At 37.4% G+C, this 27665-nt stretch overlaps 1 protein-coding gene across 4 annotated transcripts in view; it reads left to right on the top strand.

Annotated features, from left to right (window-relative positions):
* ROBO1 (roundabout guidance receptor 1) overlaps positions 1 to 27665 on the top strand; it is a 736202-nt gene that overhangs the window by 79676 nt on the left and 628861 nt on the right. For all 4 annotated transcript variants that reach the window (XM_014947370.1, XM_014947371.1, XM_014947372.1 and 1 more), the window contains exon 2: positions 12985 to 13125. In XM_014947370.1, the coding sequence (XP_014802856.1) occupies positions 13038 to 13125 (88 nt within the window). In that variant the 5' untranslated portion in view covers positions 12985 to 13037. The remainder of the gene's footprint in view (positions 1 to 12984; positions 13126 to 27665) is intronic.

Genomic DNA, 27665 nt, shown 5'->3' with positions numbered 1-27665 from the left:
GGTCTGGGAACATCATCGCAAGGGAAGTTTTCCAGGCTCAAAATATTCAATCTATCAATTTGAGTTCTCTGCTACTGCTCTGTAATGGATAACTTCAGACCTTAAATTATGTTCCAGAACTGATGAGATAATTAAAATTATTCTGTAAGTGTTTTTATTGAAAGGAGAAACCAAGGAGGAAGGGTGTTTGTATGTGATATTCTTTTTAGGAGTCATCTGCATTTTCAAATTAATGTTTAGATTAAGAGAGAAACTTCTTTTGCATATTGTGCTCTTGATAAACTTCAGTGTAGTTTTAAAATATATTTTGTCTGAGACTTCCATTCCATAGAAATATTGAAAATGATATTTCAGTTCTTGCTTCAGATTCTCTTTTCCCTCCTATCTGTAGGAACAGTGAGCCCTTCACACTCTGGAAGGAGCTTGCTGGTGGTACCTTGATTTTTCATGTTGACAGCGCATAGACTGAATAAATCCCTTAAATAAAGCATACCCAAGAGGTTATCAGGGTTTACAGAATAGCATTATCCCCTCACCCCTGTTGGCTATTCTTCTCATAGGAGGTTGAAACAGAAATAACAGGACAAGAAGGACTTGAGTTCTGAAAGAATCACCTCCTGTATCTGCTAAACTTTCTCTCTGAAAGAAACCCAGATTTCCTTTTTTGTTCCCTCCTACATACTTTAAGGCCCACCACTGCACTGCCCTGCACCTCCCTGGAGCTGGTGTGGAGTTCTGCATGGACCTGTTAGGCAGGAGAGTTAAGGGTTACATCCTCGCTGCATTCCTCTTGGGGCTGGGAGTAGCAACATTATGATTTATTTTTTTCCTTCAACCCAAAGATCGACGGTCTCGGGAGCTGTAGAAATGCAATTACTTTAAATCTTTTGTGTTTTTCTTCACTCTGGACTCCTGGTTTAAAAGCTAGCGGGAGCAAAATGGACAGTGAGATGGCAAAGTCTGCTTTAAGTATGAAACATGACAGAAAGCTACTAGCTTTGGTCGCAGAAAGGCTGGGAGGCAATAGTGCTCTTCTCACAGGGAGAAGCTCTTATACTTGCTGGGATATGGACGGGATGGGGCTTTGCAGAGGTGCAGCCAGTCCCTGTGGTACCTCTGCAATGACAGCTCGGCTCCTGGCTGCCCCAGACTGCAGCTAAATGCCATCGCCTGGTCCAAGGAAGCAAAGGAAAGGGTTGCTATTAACAACAATAAAGACCTTATCAGATCAGTCTCGGTTTCAAAGGGACTCTGCCGCTCTTCCACTATCTTCATGAAAGCTGGCAGCTTCTTCCTTTCCCCCAAGGAGTTAGCATTTCACACAAGTCTATTTAACCAAGAAGCGGGCAAGGTTGAAAGTCTTTATATTGTTTAAGCTTCACCTTTACCGACGACCCCAGAAGGATGAATGCGCTCTAGGGGAGAGCTGAATATTCTTTGAATCCTGATGTAAATTTCTGTCTCTGAGAAGCCTCGTTGGTGGGGCAGGATCTGCAAATCTTTCCTAATTGCTTTCATTCTGAGTAAGGGCAAAAGCCAAGCTAATTTTTCTTTCCCTCAAAGTTGAATTTCAAGAGGAAAAGAATTCTGGCAAGCCTTTTTGCCAGCAGAGGCTGCAGTGCATGGTCCCAAGATGCTTATTGTTGCGTAGCTTTGCAGTGGAAAGCATCCCTTGTTTTGTTTTGTGTGCTGAGACTTTGTCTAGTATTTCCTTTTTTTATTTCGCAGTTTCAAATTTATGAGGGGGTATTTACTACTTCTGTCTGCCACAATAGAAGCCTAAGAAGCATGGAGGCTAGAGAAACACAAAGCTTTCACCATGCACTGAAGTCTGGGCTTTTCTTTGCATCGAGTGACTAGCTCTCAGGTCTCTGTTTGCTAAAATGTAACTGGGGAGAGGATTTATCTGGGAATTTTACTTCCATATTTAAACACATTTTCACAACACTGGTTATGCCAAAGCTGTGATCTGAGGTTCAATCTTAATTTTCAGGCAAGCAAAACCCCTCATTTTTTCCTGCCTGCCCTGCTGAATATGCCTGCCTGACTGCTGGAACCTAAATGTTAGCAGAGTGTCAGCTCTTCTCAGCCAGCTCTAATTAATGCTTACGTGCAAAGTGAATAGTGACACACGCAGAAATGCTGTCCATTACTAGCCGAGAATCCAAAAGGAACAGATTTTTAAACTGTCCCTCTGCTCTTCACTGTGTGGTCAGTACTGTTCCACTCCAGAGTAAAGGCAACCAATTTAAGTTTAAATCCTTGTCCCCCCATTGTGGACTCAACAGGCATTGACTCACCTATCTGCTATGTATATGCAACATTTTTTTGTGTCCTCATTTTTAGATTACGTGAGTGGGATTTACAGAAGTGCATAGATCCATCCCTAATTCATTGCATTTGCGAAATTCCAATTGATTAGCTCTAATCTGGCAGCAGAGTTAGGTCAGAAATGTGTAATTTTGAGATTACCATCCCAGATCTGTTGCATTTTTCACAAAGCAAACACATATTTCATAAAGCCTGTGGAATATCTAACTTGGTCAGTTTAATATTGTTGAAGCATTATCAGTAATCTTCAGTTTCCCATCTGTGATTCTGATCTCTGCATCATTATGTTGGTATTTCATGCTCTCCACTCCGTTAACATTTAGGATGTGTAGTAGGGGCCAACATTTCTCCAAGCACAAGGAATTCGGCAAGATTACAGGATTGGCTTTTACAATGTACAATCTAAAGATTCACTGAAATCTGAGATGCTGCATATACCTGTGGGGTTTTTTGATAGGTGAAGATAAATAAAAAGTGAAGCCACTCTGTATTTTTAGGAAGGATTACTGGATTACCAGTTTTTTCAAGAAGTATGAGATTGAACATTGGTGACAATATATAAATTCGTTCTAATTTGACAGTTAAGACTATATTTGTTTAAGATCAGAATGTTTTGTAGTTTTGCAACAGGATTGCAATATAAAGCCAATTTATATCACCAATGTCTTATTATACAGCATTATATATCGGCACAAGACAATGTTAGACTGAGTAGTGTACAAATGCTTTCTTCAAAAATGAGTGGGTTTAAGGATTCAAATATTTACTGTTGTGGATTTTGGAATGCAATTGTTCTGTAGTATGTAGTCCTGTTTTATTTGAAAATTAATATTTTACTTCTCTGGTTAAATATTGATTCTGATGACTATTTCAACATTTTATGAATATTTTGTTTTCTCTGGGGTCTTTCTATGCATTTTATCAGCTGAATAAATGAAGTAATTCACAAACCAACTGCCTCTTGCTCTCAATGGCTTTAGGGGACCTTGTCATTCCCTGTAGCCTTTTCTCTGGCCCAGCTGTGTAGCTCTGAAATCACTTGGCTGGTAATTAGGTATTTATCAGATTGTTTCTGAAAAGGGATGAGACAGTTATCTGACACAATTATCTTTGAAAATTGAATCCCTCTTTTCTGGTCCTGCTGAGGACATTCAAAGGTACTGTGAATGTTTAAAGCTAAATGCCTTTGAAAAACCCTTGCTTTTTTAGATCAGGTATAACAGAGGAGTCAGAATGCAGTCAAAAGAATTTTTTTTTAACCATTCAGGCACTGGATTTTCTTCCTGTCAAATGTTGTTTCTTTTCCATGTGGCTCTGTTTGGAAGTACTTTTGACAACAACCTCTTTACTACTTCAGACGTTTACTACTTAACAGTGTTTGAACATTAGCATTTCTTATGAATCAAGAAATTACTAATTACATCAAGGCATTACTAATAATATTTTTTTTGCCTGTTAAAAAAGTGATGGGTATGTACTTCTAGAAAAGCAATTTGGAAACATGGTATTTCATACTAGGAAATCTGTGACAGATACAGTACCCAGTTTTATCCAAACACTCTCTTGAAAGTCTTGGTAGTTGAGATGCAGTTGTTGATTTAATATGCCAAAGGGTAAAAAGAGGTAATGCATCGGTAATATAAAACACAAGAAGGTTTTTGCTTTATTTAGATCACTCCTTGGTTGTATTTTCCAGAAGTCCATACTTATTAATATTTAGGGAGCTCTTAAGATTTGCCTATTGGAAAACACAGGGCTCATTCCACTGTTGCTGAATTCGTCATAAAGTTAGATTAGAGTGCAAGCATATTCTTATTTTGAAGAGATACCATTGCTTTTAACAAATTCAAGCCTCTTCAAAGGAACCTGCTTGAAGTGAAGATACTTAATTCTTGCATCACTTATGTGCAAAAGGAGTTTATAGAAATGAAAGGTGGAAGTATCTGATATAACAGCGGTAGAGTACTACTTAATTTCTTCCTTCCTGACATTCACAAGTAGGAGTATCCATAAAGGGAACTTTCCTTTTTACATTTTTAGTAATTAGAAATTTATTGAGTAATTAGAAAATTATTTTATATCACACATATTGCTTTCTTCTGAGTACGTATAGACTAGTATCTGATGCTTGGCAGTCTTGTAATTTGGGATCATAATCATGTTAAAGTTTTGTTTTCTGATTGTTGAAGCACAGTCAGAAAAAGAAAATCTCACTGAAACTGGGCAGAGCATTTAAAAGCTAGCAACCTCATAGATAATCCATAAATTTTGTTATATATAAATACTCTGTGCACACACAGAGTATCCTGCACTGTGAAGCTTTTAGCTAAGACCTTAAGATCTCTCCCTCTCACTCTCTTGTATAGCTTCTTGAGAGTGATGATACAAATATCTCCACTTCTCCCCTCTCTTCCCACGGCTTTTAGCTATATCAGCAGTTTCAACGAAAAAAGGCTAATTAACAGAATGAAATCACTTTCTGGATTTGAGGAAAGTTTTGTCCAATGAATTCACTGGTGACTGTTACCAGTTATCTTTTGGCCTCTGATTGCTCCCCTGAGAGTGACTGAATATAAAATAGAGAACAAAACCTGCAATACTGCAGGTCTGTGCAAAATAATAGTTTGCAAGTTAGAATTGATTTTTGTATTCAGCCTGAACAAAACAAGCACTGTGTTGACAGGCAATGGCTTATGACACTGCATAGCATATTTAAGTGTTGGTCTGTCTGTATGTTCTGCTTACCTGTGGGATCATAAGGTTATTCCCCCCAAAAATGTCATCACAAACCTCTTGAACTTTCCATTTTTGACCATGCACTGAGGACTTTTCACAGGATAAGTGATTTTTCTAGTATTCTTTTTTTTTTTTTTTTTAAGTCCTTTTTCTTTTAAGCTTTAAAGGGTATGCCCAGCACATACCATCCGTTTGGTCAGCTCCTGCTCCAGGACCTTTTAATGCTGCTAGGTTTTCTAGTCACTCTACACTACAGCTTCTGAGCATTTTGTGACTAGTTTTCTGTGAGAGGTAGCCTTCCCTCATTCTGCTAAGCACTTTATAATACGGCATTTCCTGAAATACTATATGGATTCCTAATTTTGGTGCTGTGGTTCCCAAACAGTCAAGCAGGATAATCACAGCTGCAGGCAGGGAGATCATTTAGTTCAACGCCCTGCTTGGAGCAGGGTCAGCCAGGGCAGGTTTCCCAGGACTCTGTCTTACCAGGTTTTGCATGTACTGATGGAGACTCCATGTTTATCTTGGCTACCTGTTCCACTGTCTGATTACCCTCAGAGAAGAATTCTTTTTTTCTCATGTTTAAGTGGAACTTCCTTTGTTTCAATGCGTGCCTTTTCTTGCTGTCACTGGGCACCACTGACAAGACCCTGGCTCTCTCTTTTTCATTCCCTCGCAGCAGGTATTTACCCACATGCATCAGATCCCTTCATGGATCACCTCCCCCCTGAGCCTTATCCTGATGACGACACTGTTCCCAGAGTAGCCTAGCATACCTTTACCTTCTTTGCTGCAAGGACACATTCCTAACTCAACTTCTTGTCCAGCAGAAGCCCCAGGTCCTTCTTGGCAGAGCCACTTTCCAGCCAGTGGGCCTCTAGTGTGTACCTGGTGTCTTCGGTTATTCCTCCCCAGGTGCAGGACTTGAGATTTCCCTTTGTTGACCTTCACAAGACTGTCCAGCCTGAAGAGGTCCTTCTGGTATATCTGTCACTCTTCCCAGTTTTATGTCATTTGCAAACTTGCTGAGAATGTATTCAGTCTCACTGTCCAGGTCACTAGTGAAGATATTAAAAGGTATTAGACCCAGTAGCTAATACTGGGATATACCAGGAAGAACTGGTTTCCAGCTGGACTTTGTAACACTGATAACAATCCATTAAGCCTGGCAGTTCCTTCAGTTGTCAGTCCACCCTCTGCTTATCTTGCTTGTACTTCATCAGCTTCTTTATGATGGTCTTACGGAAGACAGTATCAAAGGCCTTCTTAAAGTTGAGATAAACAACATCTACTGGTCTCCTCTTGTCTACCAAGCCAGTCATCTCATCATAGAAAGCTTTCAGGCTGGTTAAACATGATTTCCTTTTCATAAAAGCATGTTGACTAACCTGATCACCTTGTCCTTCAATGTGTACGGAGATGGTCTCCAGAATAGGTTCATTCATCACCTTCTCCAGGATCAAGATGAGGCTGACAGGCTTGCTCTTCCCTAGATCCTTCATCTGTAAGATAGGGGTGACATTTGCTTTCTTCCAGTCCTCAGGAACTCCTAATCATCACAACTTTTCACAGCTAATCAGGACTGGTATTGCAGTGATATTGGCCAGCTCCCTCAGCTCTCATGGGTGCATTCTGTCGAGTCCCAGGAGTTGGCGTGTGTGTCCAAGTAGTTTAAGCGGTCCCTAAGCTGATCCTCCTCCACTGACAGCAAGTCTTCCTCAATCCAGACTTCCCCTCTGGTTTCAGGGATCTATGATAACTGAGATAAAAGAAGGCATCAAATGCATCAACCTTTTCCATGTCCTTTGTCCCTAGGTCTTCCACCCCATTTTCCCTGGTCCTCCTTTTGCTGTTTACATACTTGTAGAAATCCCTCTTGTTGCCATTCACATACCTGGTGGTCAGTCTGGGGAGGTGGGTTTTGGTTTTCCTAACCCCAGCTCTGCATGCTCGGATAGTGTCCCTATATAGTACCTGGCACAGCAGGCAGAAAAGGCAGAGTGGTAAGCACTCAGTAACCAACTTTGGCTCCTTGAGAAGCAGAGCTTCTGGTACAGAGATTGTTTATGAGACTGAGGCTGGTGGGAGAAAAGATGTTCCTTTTGCTATAAGTTTGGTTCCTCCCACTGAGCTTTCATGTGTAGGCAGTGTAGTAGAGGGTATTGAGGGTTTAGGCTACAGCTTATGTCACATACCACAGTTTGTCAGGCTGATACTGCTGTTTGGATTTCTGCCACAGTCTTTCAGTATGAGTGGATGAACATGGACACAGTTGGTTGGGGTTTTTTTATTTTTCCTTTGAATTATACTAAGTGAACTATTCCTATGATACTGCCTAGGCAGTAAATGTATCATACAGAGAATCAAGTCAGTTAAAATCTAGATAAGCCTGTTTTACATGTAAGTTTGTAACCCACCAGCTCTGAATTGTAAATTGAGCCTTTTTTAATCCATTACTATTATTATTGTTATTATTTTATTTTAGTTTTCTCACTGCATTTAAAAAAAAAAAAACCACCAAAAAATCACAGCTTAAAATGAGTAAAGTATAAATCTTGCATCATCCTTGTTAAAACTGACCTAACATTTGGCTATAAAAAGCAAATGTTTGGAAGTTTTGGAATACTAAATATTAAATAAGGTGAGCCTCATGAATGTCTGCTGAAACTGTCACTTGAGAGGATCACAGTCCAGATCCATAGATGCTCTATACTGATAACTACTCTGGTATAAATTGATTTATATTTTTTTAGCTGCTTTCATCTTAGTAGAGTTGATTTACTTTAAAACAGAAAAGGAGCAGCCAGACTTTTTTCCCCTAGTTCATCAACTCTCTGTCATTCTTGGTCCTAAATGGAAACATTTGAGACAATGTATGGCAGTGCTTCCTTCTCATCCTCCTGGAACTCCAAATAAATTTAGTTTAACAAAGACAGGATGTTTAAAATAGTCGAAGGAAGTTCTTAATTTCAGTGATATATAACTTTACTGATGATAATGCACAGGAGGAGTAAGTTCAGAAGTAGTGTCAGTCTAAACAGAGATGACTAGATAACTGTGTGTCTGACTAATAGACATTGGGACTTTATAACAAAAGGATTGAAAGTACAGAAAGATTCAACCAATATCAGCAGGCCTAACAATGCATTAAAAATTCTATGTATTCAAAATGAGTTAACATTTGTTTCAAAAGCAAGATTTTGTATTTTTTCTGCTTTCAGTGAAATTTTGCCAATCCACTCCAAAATGGCCTTTGGATACATGGCAAACCAAAATTCTGTATCATCCTGTAGGTAAACAATCTTCTTTAGCCTAATATTTACCAAAAATAATAGATTTTACAAAGGGAAGTTATTTTCACAAGTTAGAATTTTAATTACATGACCTTTATGTCCTTTTTATCTATTCAACATACTGTCAAAATCTAGTCTTACCATGCTACTGTTTCTGAGAAAAGCAACAATAATAATCAAACTGACAAAAACCCCACCACACCACCCTCTCCCAAAAACCAAAACCAAAAACCAAACAAAAAACCAGGGAAAAATATTGAAAAGAAAACTAGCATTGGTTTTGGTCTTGTCTCGGTGTCTTTGCTTCAGCTGAATGCTGTGCTGGATATAGTGATAAATAGCACTATACTTGAGAAGTGGAAGAAAATAATTGATTAGACCCTTCCCTGCATTTACCATAGTGCTTCTTTCCCCTCTGGGTTTGTGCAGTTTAATTTGCCATTGATTCTTTAATGATTATAATGTCATAGAGGAGCTAGTGTTTATCTTCATTGTGCAGTCTGGACAACGCATCGGACCTGAATCTTTTCTTGCACTTTCTGATGCAGATCTGCAGTCATTTGATATGGAGTTAAGCGAGGTCTCAGGCTCGCTGAAGTTGATAGGGCAAGTGCATCCTTCTTCTGTCACTTGCAACGTCTAATTAGTGCCAGTCCTTATTCTGCAATATTGGTTTTGTATTTCAGGCACTGAAAGACTGATTTCAGAGGAGGACCAAGCACAGAAACATTTAGCTCAGTTATTGTAATCAAAAAGTTAAATGTTATAACACTGAAAAATTTGTGTCTGAATAGAAGTTCTAAATGCATGTTGCAGATGGCCTTTTACTATGTACTAAGGAAAGCAGTGTTTTAAATTGCCAGCTGAGTCCCATTGGTTGTGATACACCTCTGTGGGTTTCTTCCACTGTAGTGTAAGTACCTGAATTGCAGGCAGTAGGACTAAACGATGATAAGAAAGATCTTGCTTCTCTTCTGCTGAACTTAACTTCTATCTGAAAACCATTTTCCATTCTGATGACATTATTTTTTTTCTACTTTATCTTCCCTGTGATCAGGGCTACTATTTCAGAAGAAAGCACTATACTCTGAATATGGAGAATTAGCATCTTATTGAGGATTGTTTTTAAGGAATATCTACAAGAATTGTTTTTTAACGGCAGACTAAAAAGCTTTGCTTTTCACATAAAAATTATTTGGCTTCCTTATAGCCATTTTCACTGAAATTTTCTGTAAGAATAATGTTTTTAATAACACTGAAATAATTTCAGGTTTTGTTACTAAATGTTATATTTCAAACATAGAACACAAGCAGAATTAGAGGGCAGAAAAGGTTTTAACAAACAAGCCAGACAGTTAACATCTGAGCTCCCTGTGGAGCTCTGTCACATACAAAAGGATGAAAAAGACGTCATAGTGTACCAATTAAGTAAATGGAAGAGAGGGGTATGGAAAAACAAAACTTTGGATTCATGCATGGGATGACTTCACAGATAGAGCAAGCGCCATAAAGTATGTTGCTGGGATTCCTCTTTCCCCACAGCTTTATGGTTGTGGTGGGTTAACCTTGGCTAAAGAGCAAAATTTATTGCTGATTTAAGTAGAGTTGGATAGTGAGAAAGAAGAAACCTGAACCTCCCTCTCTCCCTTCTCCCCTCCTCTGCTCGTCATTTTTACTAGGCTTAACTTCATCCCTTCATCCCCAACTCCTCTACCTCTGTGTTGTGTGTCCTCCTGCCACCCACCCCTTTCCCTGGAATGGTGCAGGGGGATGGAGATGGGAGGTGGTGGTCTGTCCATAACAGCTCCTCTCTGCCACTCCTTCCTCCTTACACTTCTCCCCTGCTGCAGTGTGGTTGCTTCCCACAGGCTGCAGTCCTTCAGGATAAGCCTGCTCCTGCACAGACTCTCCATGGGCTGCAGCTTCCTTCACAGCACGTCCACCCGCTCCAGCCTGGGGTTCTCCGTGGGCTGCAGTGTGGATATCTGCTCCAGCGTGGTCATCTCCATGGGCTGCAGAGGATCTGCTCTGGTGCCTGGAGCATCTCCTCCCCCTTCTCTTGCTCTCACCTTGATGTTCCCTTTCCTGTTTCTGACCCTTTTTTTCACTACTCCTCTGCCTACCTGGCATTTTGCCCTTTCTTACACAGGCTTTCCCATCAGCTTGGCTGACAGACTCTGCTCTGCCCTGCAGCGGGTCTGTTGGAGCTGGCTGTGTCTGGCTCTGGGCAGCCCCTGGCCTCTCCTCAGAGAGGTCACCCTGCAGCACCCCCTGTAGAAGCACCTTGCCACATAAACCCAATACGGTTTGGTCCACAAATCAAATTCTGCCTCCAGAATGTGTGATCTTAACTCCTATTGAGTTCAGTAGGAGTTATGTCCTGCCACTGGATGGGAACTCAGACTGCTGTTAAATCTCTGAGTCCTTGAATGATTTTGCCACAGGTATTAATGAAATGATTCTTTCACATTGATATATTGTGTGAACACCTCACATTATAATGACGAAGTAAATCCTTAACTGAAACTGTTATTTTTTTTGTTTGGTTAACCAAATTCAATGGTCTGCCTCATCAGCTTTGAGTTAGAAACAACATTCAATCTTGCATTTGCAGACAGAAAATAGAGATGAAGAAACTGTGGGCATCTGAAGCCAACGCAGTAAATAGTTTTATAAAGCAAGCCTGTATTACTGTACAGTGGAAGAGATCAATACTCTAAAGGCCTGAAGTTGCAAATCCTCATTTCAGTCTTGGAGTCATATCATGAATAACATTTAGAGCAGCATGTAGCACCTTGGCCATTAATTGCTGTTAACTCTGCCATTAAGAGCTGTCAAGCTGTTTGCAACAGAAGAGCAGTCATACAAGTGATAGGGGAAATTAAAAGAATGGGAATGGAAGGAGCTGGGGTTTTTGTGTGCAGTGCAGATGAAGTGAGAAAAATGAAGAAAAAATATTTTGTAGCATTGAGGTAATAGCAGTGGTAGGAAATGTAGTATATTATTATTTGTGGTTGCTAAGGTAATAGAAGTGCAGGCATAACACAAGAAGCAAATGTAAAATGCAGCATGTGATTTGAATCTATTCATATTTAACTTACTTATGCATTTCTGAACATCCAAAAGTATCAGATGACACTGAATAATCCCAGTAACGATGCAATTCTTCTGTCTGCAGTCATTAAATATATATTAGGATTACAGTTGAAAAGTCTGTGGCCCAGCAGACTGAAGAAGAGACTGACAGCACCGTAGTTTTTTCACTGTGACGATTCTGTCTGCTAGCATCTAGGTGATGTAGGAGTCATAACCCAAACTGTTCATCTCCAGGTAGACTTTCTGAACTACAAGGGGGGACGAGTACAAGGAGAGTGAAATGAGAAGTGTAGTTGTAATGTTATTAAGGTCTTAACATACTTATTTATTGTTGCAATAAAGCTTCCTGTGTCAGTTCGCTTCACGTTTACAGTTGGTTCAGTCCCTAATTGTTGATTAGGGTCAGGCAATTGTGCATACCTAGTGACTTGACAGACACTTTAAACAGTTTCTCTTTTGTCATCGAGAACTTGACATGAACCCCAGGTACTATGCAGTACAATGGACATTGCAGTTACACACATTTCAGTTTGCATTGAGATGAAAGCCCTTACTATAAAAAACAAAAAAACCCAACTCCTCCAAATAAAACCCATAACAGAACACTGAACCAAATAATTTACAGATTGTGTCTACTTAATGAGATGGTCTAAAAAAATCTTACTTTTTTTAGAAACCTATGATTATCTAAAGAACATTATATGTTTTTTAGAAACTTAGAGAGGAAAGGCATTTTGAACCAGTTGGTATGCAGTAAACAAGGCCTGAGGAGTTCTGGCAAAGTTCATACTAAGCACTAACGTAGCTGAAGCGTAACAAATGACTAGGATGACCGGAGATTATTTATCAACAGTGGTGGAGTTGTGAATACTTCTCAAATTATAATTGTGCTGGTCAGAAAAATAAGTGTAAAAGTCATATTTTGATCCAAAAGATTTTTTTCCTTCATAAGATTCCATTTTCTTATCAGTCAGATGAGAGCTTTCTGCCCTTAAGAACACAGAAACTCACCAAAAAAGTTACCTTAACTGTTTAAGTTATTACTGGCTAAAAATACCTTAATTCTCATTTAGCAAGACAACATCATACGAAGAGGTATAGTGTAGTTTTAACCCTCCTTGTGTAGAAAGCTGAATAGCATTGAAGAATTTTCAACTTAGGCAAGTGTTTAAGTATTTTCTTGAACTGGAACGGACTAATCCTACACTGAATTATCTTGCAGAACTGAGCAATTTCGTTAATAACTTGGGTTACATGACCAAACAACATGCAGCCCTTTAAAATATACATATGCACTGTGGGACTTCCGTTTAAAACATCTGTTTTGGGATTGTCTGCTCTGAAAGGGTAGTTAATATTCCGGCTGTGGTGTACAACTTCCTAATTGTTAGAAAAGTTATCATTGTTTTAATAGCTAAAACTGTATTGAAACCAGCATACTTCATAGAGTTACACTGGGCAAAAATATTGGGAAATACCTTACATTTGTCATTGATTTGTCTGTTCTTATTTCCATTGTGTGTTGCAGGTAACATTTACCTTAGTGCTACTGAGCTGGTGGAATGCAAGGAAGGATACATCATGAAATGGAAACATTATCCTTTTTTGGTCATAGTAGCTGTTTTCAGCCTTTCAAGATGCAATCAGTTACTGGGTCAGCTAATTCCAGGTAGGTACCTTTTATGTAAACATAAATGTTCATGGTTTTATGAATCCTTATTATGTTGTCCATGTGAATTTGTGCATGTATATACCTGAAGTTCTCTCTCCAGGTATTAATGTGCGTGTGTGTGGAATTAAGAATTTTATGAGCACATCTGCATATTTAAAACATAGGATTTAATAAGTGTTCTGTTGTCTGTGCTGCAATGAGTTGCTTTTCTTGATTGCAAAGGAAAATATAGAAAATGAATGGCCTGAAAATATAAGTATGAGAAGGTTAAGGTGGCTGTTAAAGCATTCCTTTGATTAGCACTGTTAGTGGAGGGAAGGAATGCAGACTGTAGAAACAGACTTGAATATCAAAGAGAATAGGAAATCTATAGAGAACCTTCCTGAAGAAGGAGGAAAATAGCAGTAACTGTGAAATAGCTGAAATGCAGTGTTTTCAGTGAAGTCCCAGAGATTAGAGATCGTACTGGGGCTCAGGTATGGCAAGTCTTACTCGTGCAGAGAGGAGTAGTAAGCGTGTATAAAAATGGCAAGATACCATCCAACTTGAAAGAGAATGTGCTGATAAAATAGGATAACCTGTATCACTTCAGTAAACAGTGGATTTTCATTGAAGGAAGGGACAGGAAACAAAATCTGTTTTGTTGTGTTGGTTTGTTGTTTGTTTGTTTGTTTGTTGTTTTAAGAATAAATCTGTAAGAACAACTTCTGAGTCATTCTGAATCATCCTCAATATTTGTTAGGAAAAACCCAAACAAACTTTGATCAGTACTGCTAATGTACAACCTTTCAGTAAAACGTAGGAAAATGCAATAGACTTTTAGTAAAGAAAGTGACATGCTGATTTTTGGTGGTTGTTTTTTCTGCTTTTCATCTGAATAATAATGTGGAAGACTCTGCTGGCTGGATTTCTAAGTTGGATATATTGTGCATGTAGCATTTTGTGGCTGTACAATTCTTCTCCATATATCTGCACGTAAGTAGTTCAACTGAATGAAAAGAGAAAGGAAGACGTTTTTTCCTTCAAGGGTTTGTTGACCTAAAATGAATGGTGGTTCGTGGAAAGTAAATTAAGGAAATGAATTGATTTTTTTTATTTTTTTTGTCCCCCTGGTTTTGTTGGTTTCAAATGCATTATGTAGGAGATGCAAAAAGACTCCAGAATAAGAGAAGATGTAAGTTAAAATTATCATTTAAAAAGTTTGACCTCAGACTTCAAATGTAATTTCAAAGCAATTTACCTGTCACAAAGACATCTACCGCTCTTTTTCAAAGGAACGCCTGCAGATCCACATGTATTTGCATGATAGCTACCTCCATCCATTTGCATTGGTTTCAATTTAGTCATAGTTTTTGTAGACTCTACTAAAAAGGCTGTTTGCATTGTATTACTTTTTCCATCAAATTAGTTTCAGAATAAAATCACAGGTGGCATTTTGATTTTGTCCCTGCTTTGTAATTTTCATCACAGACCGCAGACTTGAACCAAGAGATTACTCTACTTGGCCAGACATCAGCGTGCTCAGCCTCGCTGGCAGGGTGCCAGGAGTGTGATTATCACAGAAGATCAAATAAAGCAGGATTATTTTTTTTCCTTTAAGCAGTTCATCCCATTCATTTTGCTCTTTTCATGTCTTTTCCTTACAAAGGCATGCCTTTCTTCTAATTTTTTTTTTGACGCACAGAAAGAGACCTGTGCAAAATCTCCAACTTTTTCATCCATTTAATGGGGAAAAAAAATAATAACAGTTCTTTGGAATTCTGCTGTATCCATAAAAAATATTAGTAGAGAAATAGGTAATAGCTTTTTCTGGGGATTGCTAAGAGCACTAAGCAGATAAAAAGTCTGTGATCATAGTACTACTAAATTGTTTTATTTCTTTTATTGCAATAAAACCCGTGGTTTCAAAATAACAGATTCAATTAAATTATTTTTAGACCATGTTATCAGAAACCTATAAAAAATGAATTTTTTTATTATTTTTATTTATGGTTTCAAACTCTCCAATTCTGTTCTAGCTAAAAACTGGAAATTGTTCCAGCTTATTGATGACATAGTTTGTCATATGAAATTAAAGCTATCAGAAATGTGGTAAAGCTTACTCTTAGAACTGGAATTCTCAACTTCAGTAAAATGTGATGAATTTTAATGGTGGTCTTATAACTTTGAGACATTTATTGTAATTTTTGCTGAATCTTTTCATATATTCTTGTTGAGTCTCACTCTTTTGCATATGGGGTCCACAGGGAAGTACTGTCTCTCCCCTTTATTAAAATCACGGCTGAGCCTTTCATCTCATGTCATTACATCTTACCTCTAATTCACATATAAAATACACTTGCAATTCCACCATGTCTGTCTCCTGAGGCATAAAGTAGCTCTGCCTTGGCACATCTTTATTTAATCAGGGGTTGGACATTATCTGGGAAAGATGTGATTTTTCTTTCCAGTTGCTCTGCATATTTAAAAGCTAGAAAACTTGATAGTTGATTTTAAAGTGCACTGGTCTAAGAAAACATGGCATTAACTAATGCTATATTATGTTTAGATACATAAAGCTCTGTGTTTTCAGTTGTTACTGAAGTGTTTTAAAGTTAGCAGTTACTACATCGGCAAAAAAACCATAGAACTATAAATCCCACATGCAGCAAAAGACTTTAATAATTTAAGCTGAGATTTTTTTTCTTTTTTTTACATCAATAGAAGTGAGCACAAGCTTTGGGATTTGTGGTCTGTTAATACAGATAGTAGGAGCATTCCTCATGGATTTGGTTGGGCTTGGGATCAGGTCCTTTAGCAGGGAGTATTGTGAAGTGACCTCCATCTGAACTGGAGCAGATGCCAGATATGTGGGATCTGGTCAATCTTTTAGCTTTACAGAGATATCTGGACAAAGAAAGCCTTGTAAAACCATGGAACGACAAATTTTGAATACTCCCAATAGATTATTAAGAGATTTTTGTAACAGAATTCTCTGTAGATCGTAGGGACAGTGGGGATGAGGAGAAAATGCCTTTTGAATACAGATTTTTGAGAAGTTTTGATAGAAGCTTGTAGACCTCTGTGGTCTACAAGTGCTGTCTCTCAGTACTTGAGCAAAACTGATGTTGCACTAGAAAGCCTGATGTATTTCCGTCATTTTCAAGTAATAAAACATTACTTTTCTGATACTTTTTTTTGATTTTTAAATTTGTGAAGTGTATTGTTTCTCCAGGGAATCGGTTTCCTTTAGGAGATGCAGATATATAACAAAGCATAGGATATATTAAAAATACATGGTAAAATGTAAATTTGAGAAATATGTTTTGCTAGTGTAAGTTTAAAAAAAAACAAACCACAAGACAACTCTCTCTGATAATCATAGAAGCTTACTGAAATCCTGAAGAGAACCAGCCCAGAATTTGACCTCTTATGGGGTGGACAAAAATATTTTAAATTTCCTCTTCCCTAATACTTCTTGGCTTATTAATGAAACACTACAGGAAATATACTCACTATTCTAGCTTGTTTGCCTCTTTCAACAGGAGACAGTTATTATTCATAATAAAACTTTCATAAATTCAAATTGTCTTTTTTCACTGCCTCCAACAAGCTGTAAGCAATCATTCTTGGAATCTGAAAACTCTTGCATCAGAGCTTTTGTCAAGTTCACTAACTACATTGTTTGGTGTGATTTTTGAAAATCACTGTTAGTTTTTCACTACTCAGGACTCTGTGATCTGGCTAGTGAAAACAAGATATGTAGTTTTCGCCTGTCACCTTCTTGTCAAACTACAAAGATCATTGTCTAAATATGATACTTTGGGTTTGTATGTGTGATAGATACATTTTCACAAGAAATTCTGTATTCCTCTTGTTTCCCCGCAACCTGTGAAAGTCCCTTGAAAAAATGTTTCCTAGAACTGAAAGATCTTCATTTGCTGCTTCATAAAGGAGATCAGTGTCTTGTGTAATGCAATGTGTACTCATTCATTTTTCTGTATTTTTAAGTGCCTGAATGAATTTTCAATCAAATATCGAAAATAAATCTATCAGTGATCTGAGTAACAGATTGAATGGTTCAGGTGAAGAATTTAGCTAGTTTTATGGTTGTGCAGGTTTTTCTGAGAATAATGTTTAAAAATGAAATGTTCAGCCAAACCCAACCCAACCCATAGTTCAACTGTTGACTGTCTTTTGGCACAAGCTCAGAGGCAAAGAGCTCAAATTCCATGTAATCCCATGACTCTGGAGCTGTAAAGGAAGAGTGAAGATTGAGGAGCTAAGGAAATTAAGTGACCAGCACTCCCTTGAAACTTGTAAAAGAGTAGAGAATATAGGTTTAAATTCCTTCAACTGGGAGGTACTTGAGGACAGTTTTCACCCTTTCTCAGCGAGTGGTCCAACAGCTGATCTCGTATTTTTAGAAGACGGCAGTTTTCTTGATGATGATTTTTTATTGTTTTAAAGTAAAGTAGTGTTCCTAACTAAGTTGTGATGACCCAGTAAGCATTTTGGAGCACCTGAACAGGAAAGCCTAGCTTGTAGGTCATGGGAGAAAGAAGGCAAAGGATAGAAGCCAAAAACCTCAAAACTTATGTAAGCTACGCCTTCTCAGGAACATAGCTTTAAGTCTCAGAGGAATGTTAACTCTAAAGATGAAAGACTATGGGTTGACAGGGTTAAATTTTTAACTATAGGTTCCCAAATTCCATGAAAATTCCAATTACTCTTTCATTGAATCTGAGCCCAAATGAAGATAACGTTTAGCTATTTTTGATTAAAGGCATGCGTATAAATATAAGACTGGAAATGTGTAGCTCTGATGTAGGAACACTCATAGAATCATGGAAAAAATTAGGTTAGAAGGCACATGGAGGTCATTTAGTCTCTTTTGCTCAAAACAGTGTTACCTTCAGGGTTAAATCAGGTTGTACAGGGCTGTGTCCAGCTGGATTCTGAACACCTCCAGGGATGGAAATTTCATAAGCTCTTTGGACCACTCTCAAGGTGAATCTTTACTTCCATTTAGAGCCAGCTGGAACTTTTTGTATTGCAATTTGTGACCCTTGCATCTTGGCTTTTCCCTGTGCTCTTCTGAGAAGAGTCTGCCTCCCACTTCTGCAAAACTTTCTTTAAGGTGGGTGAAGACTGTAATTACACTGTTACCTTAGACTTCCGTATACTAAACCAAACTGCCTTCTTTAGCCTCTCCCACTATCTCATATGCTCGAGCCCTCTGAACATCTTAGAGGCTCTCCTCTGGGCTCTCTGGTTGTTCTGTTTCTTTTTTGGAATGAGTAGCCCAGAACTGGATGTACTCTTCCATGTGCAGACTCATGAATGAAAACTGGACAGAACTAAACACATCTTGACCTACTGGTTATGCTTTCACTAAAACATTCCAGAGTGTTGGTATCCTTCCCTGGGTCAAGGGCACACTGCCAGCTCAAATGCAACTTACCAACCAGGACCACAGATTCATCTCTGTCATGTTCTTAACTTTCCATCATATAACTTCTACCATAGAAGGGATCATGTTGGAGGAAATGTTCTGTTGACAAAGAGTAGTGGCAAGAAATACCATGTTTTGGTGCATTTTCTCTGGTAATTTTGTTTTCACAGGCTTTATGAAATGTCACTCTTGGCCATAAATTGCATTTTTGTGATCCTAATTTAATATAACTGTGACAAATGCATCTGTAAGTGATGTGTAGCAAGGGATGATGACTTAATGTATTCTTTCCAGTTGTAAGTTCCGCCAAGTTTGTAGATTGTGGTATTCAAGGTAAAATTCAGAGAGAGTAGACAAGCAGTTTAGGCCTTGCTGGGGTCAAGGACCGTGTGGATGGATGTGTTTCTGTCATCCACATCCAATTAACTTGATGCAGACAGAAAATATTCTTTAATTTAGTTGTGAAAAAATGAAAAAACAAACCCAAACCAAACACCACTCACATTTTGGCTAGCTCCTACAAAGAAGGGGCTCTATTTAGACAGAATAAATAAAATAAAAATTTAAAAAGAGAAAAACTGGCTTCTGTGCTCTTGTAAAGATGTGTTCGTGTTCATGTCTGCCTCTTCCTTCTCTCATCCTTGCAATGTGCGTAGACTATGCCGTAACTTCTTGTAGAAAGGAAGCAATACTAACTAAGATCATGTAATTTGACCACTGTATATATTTATACACGTGTATATGCATTTTCAAGTATGCATAATGTCATACAATTATCAATTAGTAACTCTTTGTACAGAAAAGTCATATTGCCTCATGGACCATTCAGCTTTCTTTAAAGTGCAGGATAACGTGCCATCCTTGCCAAATATTTTAAAAATATTTTTCACTAATTGATATGCCTGTACCCCAATATTCATTAATTAATGCTGGAAAACATTATGTTATGATGCAATGTATTTGTTATCAAGGAAACATTATAGTGTTTTCATGGTATGATATTATTATTTATAATTTCCATTATGACTGTACAAACAGGATTACTTAATAACACAAAAGATAATAATTCCTTGTTATCAGAAGATGGAAACCATAGTAAATCTTGTATACTGTTTTCAGTTAATTTACCTACATAACAATCATGTAAGTTATTGACTCATCCATCCCTGCTGATAAAAGTAAGAATACATAGATGTTTTTTTCTTAATTTGGAATATTGTGACTAAATTTGTTCTGACTCTATCAGATATATGCCAGCTGATTTTTAGAGTTTTGTCATTTTTTATTTTGATTGACATCAACATATTTTCAAGTTTCAGATTTGTTGGCTTTATGTTGTGACCATAGGGGTTTTTTGTGGGGGTTTGTTGTGTGTTTTTTTCAACTCCTCTCCCTGCTTGGGAGAGTGACAAAGGGTTGAAATTCCTAATAGTAGAACTGTTGTGCCTGGAAATAGGCTATATATGAAAAGGGAAAAAAAAAAAAAAAAAACCCAGCACGTGTCTTGCTTCCAGAGATTGTCACTGTGTACGCTGAGATCTTAATAAATAAAAAGATTGCCAGCTGTACTTCAATTAAAAGAAAAAAAAAAAAAAAAAAAATCCCAGCACGTGTCTTGCTTCCAGAGATTGTCACTGTGTACGCTGAGATCTTAATAAATAAAAAGATTGCCAGCTGTACTTCAATTCACAGCTTCTTTATTAGCCTTTAAAAAAGAAATAAATAAAGCATGACACTTTATTTAATTGTCTGAATAGATGGAGACAAACCAAGAAGCACAGTCAGCTGCAAGAGACTTAATGAAGAAATCCCTATTTTTAATCTAGCTGTAGAAGACACAACTCTTCTGCTTTGATGATGTGGCCTTTGTGATGAACCTGGCTGGAAAACCACATGCGCTGCACCGTCTTCCTAATTAAGTCATCAAAATGCACTGGAGCAAACTGAGTGACTTGCGTAGAGTAGTATTAGTAATTTTTGTTCCTCTATTGCTTGGTTAATAGAAAGTGGCACTGTTCTAGATTATGACTGATAGAGGTTAGATGCTACAGCTGCTATTATTGTGCCTGCAGGTAGGTGCCTTAAAAAGCCGTTTCTGTGCATGTGTAAGAAGGGACACTTCGCTTTGTTTCTTTTTTGTTTCTCTTACTTTTCAAGGATGTAACCCCAGAGGGATTTCCTCCATTATTTTTTTTTCCTCGAGAAGCCTGTGCCTGTGACTTTCCACAAAATATATCGATATTCTACTTGTTTTGGTTGCACTGATAGAGCATTCACCAAAACTGATGTCAAAATTAAGCTTTTGGGAATACTGCCCTTTAAAATAAATCAAAATGCAAACACGAAAAAAATTCAACAATGACAATTATAGTCATATAAAAAGGTTTGCATATATATGATGAGGAGTGAATTTCTGATATGGGTTTGACTGGCCACAGCTGAAGATTTTGTAAATGTGTAAACCAGATTGTGAAGCTTTTATTGGTAAAATTGTTGGTAAAAAGTAATTTCTTGGTTCACAAATAGACTTACTTGAAGCTCTAAGCTTCTTAGAGACAAAAATACATTAATTATGAGATAACCAGGTCTTGAGTATCTATCATAGGCATTATAAACCTATGTTGAAAAATCTTCCTAGTTTATGTACCTCTGTGACACTTCGAAACTGATAGCAAGGTTACCTTACAGACATCTGCATACAGTAATCTATGAATGCATTTCTTGAATTCTTCTGTAAGGATCATGTTTCATATAGTTAAGGGAGAAACTAGCATCAATGCTACATATATATTTGTAAGTAATATAAATAGAATTTTCACCAGAAGTTGTTCTACCTATATTAAAAATAACAAGAATAAGTGTTTCTTTACATAATTCATCAATTATCCTGAGAACAATCTTTGGTAACAAAAGGAGAGCACAAAATGACATAGAGTCTCTATTGAATCTAATATTTATTTAGATGATGAATCTGTTAGAGCTTCAAAGCAATTTAATGTCTTTAACATCAATTATAAAACTAATTTCAGTCGTATCAGTGAAAGAATGTAACAATTTACAAGGGTGTTTTCACACTTATGACTACTCAAGGGGTTACTGTAGGCATATCTACAGTTGCTAATTTATTTTTCGGTGCTGTGAAATAGGGTGTCTAGAGATGCTTTATTAAATATTTTAATAAGTGTCGAACATATTTGCACAATTTCTGCTTTGACAAAGGGTGATTTATATGCACCTGTATCTGAATATGCAGAAAAAATATCCTTTTGTCAGAGACTGCCACCTTATTTTTGCACAGCCTAAACAGGAAATTACTGCCTTTTGTCTAATCTGAATTTTAAATCAAAGTGGATCTGGTGAAAGCAAGCAAGTCTTATATTTTAAGCTTTTTTCTCAACCTTCACTGTTGAGTGAGATTGACAGAAACGTGATTCGAAGTATTTGTACTGTACCCATGATGGTGTTATCAGTACAGCAATGTGTGTGTACAGACTAGTTGCTATGTCTTCTTTATTCTGACTTTTTTGATAGCATTTTATAAATGTTTAGAAAAATACTCTACTTTTCTCTATGGTTTAAAATCACCACCTAGTATTTTGCTTCAGGGATAAACTTAGATATGACCCATATTCAGAGGAGTCGATATTTTATATTGATAAATTAAACAGTATGAAGCTGCAGGTACCATGACTTTTAGTGAGCTTCTATTTTTTTGTTAATAGAGCTTAAATATTTTTCCTACATTAGTTTATTTTTTGTACACTAATTGTTAAAATAACATCACATATTCTTTGTATGCTACTACTAAATCAGTCAACTCTCCTTCCTCTGTTCTATGAAAACAAAGAAACACCTATCCTTTACAAATGGTTTTTCTCAAGGCATTTTTATAGGCTACCATGAAGATAAAAGACCCCTTAAAAATGCTGCCAAGCACATCTGGTTGGCCATTTACTGTTAAGTTTCCATGTTTAGACATTTCTTTAATTACACTTTGGGTGTGTTTTTTCTTTGCCCTTTTTTTTTTTTCTCAGTATTACCCTAAGGGTAAAATTTAATGATATTATTTAGAACTTGTTTTTTAAATCAGATCATAAACGACTGAGGTTTTAAGCCTAGTTTATTTTGACATGCAGCTCAGGTGACCTCCAAGGTCAGACTTTTAATATATGAAAATAAAAAGGCAGTTAATGGTACGCAACAAAAGGATGCTTTTTTCCTTCCTTTCTCTCTTCTGTCTTTGCAAAATGAATCAGTTATGCCCTTCAGGATTTTATTCATTTACAGTAGTCCCTACTCACAGTAAGTTAAATTTCCAGTTCGCTTTACATCCATCTGACAGTCAAATGTATAGGTATAAAATTAAAGATTCTATTAATGTACAGTACCATTTCAGAAAACATGCTTTATTATATTCACTAACACTTACCTAAAAACATGGCACCGAGCTGGCATAGAATTGATCACTTATATTTTTTGAAATTATTTGATGTCTAAACATGTCTTCCTTTAATTGTACATTACACCAAGCTTAATGCTTGACATTTGGCAAACATGGGCTTCTTTGCTGATTTGGCATGTAACGAATAAACAAGCATCATAATTTTGAGAGATGCGATACCCACAACCACTTTTATTCAGTAGTTTCCACCATGTGCTTTTACCACGTCTTCAGTATATTTGCTTATGAGTGGTAGCTGATAAACTGCATTTTGACTGACTATTAAATGACTAAGCATTGAGCTAATTTAGAATTGGGTTTAGCAGAGAGGTTAAAACCTGTGCACAACTACATCTTCCACTGAGGAAGATTTGAAAAAAAGTTTACAGATGTTTAAGTAAGAGTTAAATCATGTTTTGGTTGCATACATTTGATTGCCTCCTTAATCTGTTGTCTCCTTACTTGTACACGGATTTATTATTTTCCAGTTCCCATTGGTTTATTTTCTACATTTTACTATTTCACTTGCTTTTGTCTGTTGTTTGTAACATCTCAGAATTTTATGCTTCAGTTTTTAATTTGTTTACAATCTGAAATACCTGTGACTAGCTTTACTGTAAACTTTATGTTTACTTCAGCCACCTTTGCACAAAAAAGCTAACATCTGCTTTAAAATTTCAGCACTTTGCTGGCTTCTGATACAGGACTTATGAGGCGTTTCTGTTTTTAAATTGGAGCTATTGCAGGAGAGAAAGCTTATGATGCATTAACTTTGTTTTTGCATTTGTGCTGAACAAGGTAGTTCTGAAATGCGTGAAATTTAGGACTGGGAAGAGGACAATGATTACTGCCTACCCTCCTTGTTTATTTTCCATTCCTTTAAAAAATACCTTTTTCAAAAGTCTGTCCTTGAAAGGGCTCGCTACATAGAGAGGTCAAAATGTTAAGTTCAGCTCTTTCCAGCATTCACACAACTTACCCGAATGGAGCTCCCTGCTGTCATGGCTAGATTACTTCTGGGACGTCAGGTAGCTTATTTAAAGCTAGCCTGGGACCTTGACTTTACATTGCGGTCTGATGTTCTTTCACTGTCTGCCATCTTTATCTCATGGTGCTGCTTTTCTTGTGAGACTTCATGGTGTTTTATCCCATTGTAGACATTTTCAAAGTTATAATATAGCTTGTAAATGAAATTACTTTCTAATTCCTGGTGTTTGGTTTTTTAAAATACAACATTATTAAGGTTTTTGCCTCCTGAGGGTTTTGAAAGGCTGTGCAGAGGGTTTTTTAAGCATGCAAGAAAAAAGTTCTGTGTGCTTTAGCAGGAAAGACTGAATCATCTAGTATTTCAAAGGAGTTAAGTACAGTGAGAAAAAGGATGGTCTGAGGTCAGTCATAGCTTATGAAGGTATTCAGTCAGTGTCAAGTCTGGCTTTGAGTTCTGGTTCGAAATATTTAACCTTTCTATTACTGCAGAAATTCCAATCAATCTATGTTACAGTCACCTTGCAAGGAATAAGTGAAATCCCTTGGTCAGCATTTGCAGAACAGTCCATTTTGCTAATTCAGAAAGACTGACAGGATGTTGATACTAGAAATAAACCAACCAGTCTATCCTTTTTTCAAAAAAAAAGACTAAAAGCATGTATGATATATATGGTTACATAATAACATGTTTAAAATCCATAAAAACACATTTTTCCAGTTAGATCTAGAGTAAAACTGCTCCATTCTAGGCCAGTGGTATAAAAGCCTTATTCTGATAGTTGATGACATAAACTTTTTGTGATTTTCTCTGTTACATCGTGTGAAGAGATCTCTATCTCAGCCTCCTTCCAACTACAAGGTAAAGGAGAGAGAAACTCCTAAAAATAAGGAGTTGCTGTGTTGCCATTCATATTGGGGTGAATCTGGAGACCTACTAGATGCTGTTCAGGAGTTAGGAAGCACCCCTGGACTGCATACTTTGATTCTAAGGCTGTGTCATTTCTCACAATAAAAGGCAGAAAGAGGGTTAGCCAAGGAGATACCACACGATGAATTATAATGAAAGAACATCAGAATCATAAAATTAAATGTTAAGGTTATCAAGAATTCATCGCCAGCATTTAAGTTAAGATAAATGAACATTTTCTGTGTCAGTTGAGTACATTCACACTCATAGCCTGTTTGCTTCCTATTATTATCCTGTTTAGTATGATGTGAGATAGTGTTTCATCCTAGCAGCTCCATGTCCATACTGTCAAAACTCATCTTGCAGGCATGATACTGTGTACTGTAGTGTTCTGTGTGTATAGCAGAACTCTTTTTGCACATATGGTATTATCTTGTTTTTAACATGATTTACCTGATCTGATCATGTGAATATCTTCATGTTAATAAATTCAGCCACTCTTCTTTCATTTTTCAAATCGTCATTTCTTCAATAATCTTGGAATCCATTGACTAATTTGGGGGGATTTGGAGGGAGTTTTTCTCTCCCTCCTAACAGAAGGGAAGAATTCAGAGAGATGTGAAAATCCTATGAGAATTGGGCTATGTAAAGACCTAGATTAGTACTCCCAGACGTCTGTTGCCCATCAGTGCATGGTGTAGCTCAGAATGAATGACAGTACATGTTGGGGTTTGGGCATGTACAGCTAAGGGGCGTGGAGGACAGAGAAAGACAGAAGAAAGGAAAAGAAATGCAGAAGGGTGAAGATTGACTGGAGGAGAAATTAAGTCACTGCTGAAAGGATTTCAGAGGGTATTTCATAAAGATCTGGAATTATCATGGTGGGGAGAATGTAAGAGAAGAGAGGGCTGTGCTTTGTTAGATTTACTGCTTACGGAACAACTTCTTTTTCTATAATATCTCCCTGTCTTTGAGAGCATAGTGCTTCTGGACTGTGGTCAGGGTAATATCATAAAGGACTGCTAGGTTTATATTGCCTGTCTTGTTTACTCTGCAGCCACAGAGAACTGGAGTCCATCCGTGCATCTGCACAGGTTTCTTAAGTGCTGGTGCACAAGAGCACACTAATAGTCCACACCTCATTTCATGAGTTTGCTAATTTCTCTCCCAGGACCACAATCTCCAGCAGCTCTGAGCATTCACCAATAGAATGAAACAAAATCACATTTTTCACCACAGTGAAATATTCTTTAAAAATTATATTTGCCATCTCTCAGTTTATCTATAGAAAATTGGTGCACACTCTAGGTATTATGGATGGTAGTCCCCAATTTCTTTCCATCTGTGTAATGGAAGAAATACTACCTTACAGGGGAGAATGATATTTTCTAGCTATTAAGTTCAGATACTTTGAGAATATAGTGTGCCATGACAATGTCAAGACAATACAATAGAGAATTCTCTTACAGAGCATATCTGCTCATTCAGAGGCCTGATTTCCTATTGTGTGCATGTTTTGTTTTGTTTACAGGATTTTGGGGAAAAAAAATCAATAGTTTACCAACTAATAAGTTTTAGTGCTATGCAGAACTCTGAATAAAACTGTTCAGAAATAGTGGTCTAACAGCCTTGCACTTTTTATCAACAAACTTAAGAAATACCAAAATATTTGCAAACAAATGAAAAAGTATTTTTAACAACATCTTGAAATAGGAAATCCTAGTTTTCTTTACGCATGCTTTCCCTCACTGTATTTTCTAATACAGTGCAAGGTTGCAACACATTGCCCAAACCTATTAAATTAGATTTTTTTCATCACTGTGTTCACTCTTGCTGTTTTTCATCCATCCATCTAGCATCACAGATGCAGATATTTGAGCTGATTACTTGGCCTCTAAATACTTTATACTCAATAACGAGAGGCCATTCAGAGTATCATTGATGTGTCCTAGATGCATTTTGGGGGTTGTCCTCTGTTGTTGCCTGTTCTCTCTCTTTACTAAAAAAATTGTATGGATTTACCTTTGGTCAGATGAATCCTGTCTTTGGTGTCTGTTAATTCTCTTTTGACAACTGGGCTGCCTGTAGACTAAACAGTGGATATGCTGTTGTTTATCTTGCGTGTGTTTGTCCTATAATTATCCAAATCAGGAATCAAGGCAAAGTGTACTGTGGTTGTCTTGTAGCCCAGATGTTCCTGTTTTTTTTTTCCAGGAAAACCAAACCCTAGGGTAAAGGTCCTTGTTGCTTGCCTGAAGTACAGGTCAGGGTGAGGATGTACTGCTAGCCCCACTAATTTAGATGTAGCGTATAAGTCTTCATCAGAGGGCTTTTCCATTGTCAAGCTGATGAGAGGACTAAGTATGATATATTACAGGAAAAATACTTTTCCCAACCTACTCTGACAGCAGTTCCAAATTATGCACAAGGTTTACAGCTCTGGTGCTGAGAAGGGAAGTATTTGGGGTTCACTGGTATTTTCAAAAGTAAGCGAGGCCATGGGAACACGTCATACATTTCATAGAATTGTTTGGACATTGTGCTGTCAGAAATGAGGAATTTTGAAAGCCTTCATGAAATCTTCAGCATCCTCACATGCTCTTGGAAGGGACTCTGGAGTGAGCCTGCTGAAAAGCTTGAAGCATGAGTCATAAACTTCGGCAGCTGGGCCAGAGCATCTCTGGTCTCAGAAGGGGAAAAAGAGTTATGCCTAGAGATTTAACTCCAGGCACAGTGCCTGAAAATGAACCAGTCTCAGGAAACATAAA

This window comes from Calidris pugnax, unplaced genomic scaffold, assembly GCF_001431845.1.
Source record: "Calidris pugnax isolate Ruff unplaced genomic scaffold, ASM143184v1 scaffold95, whole genome shotgun sequence".
In the NCBI taxonomy this organism is placed as follows: domain Eukaryota; kingdom Metazoa; phylum Chordata; class Aves; order Charadriiformes; family Scolopacidae; genus Calidris; species Calidris pugnax.
This window is presented reverse-complemented; position numbering and strand designations above follow the sequence as displayed.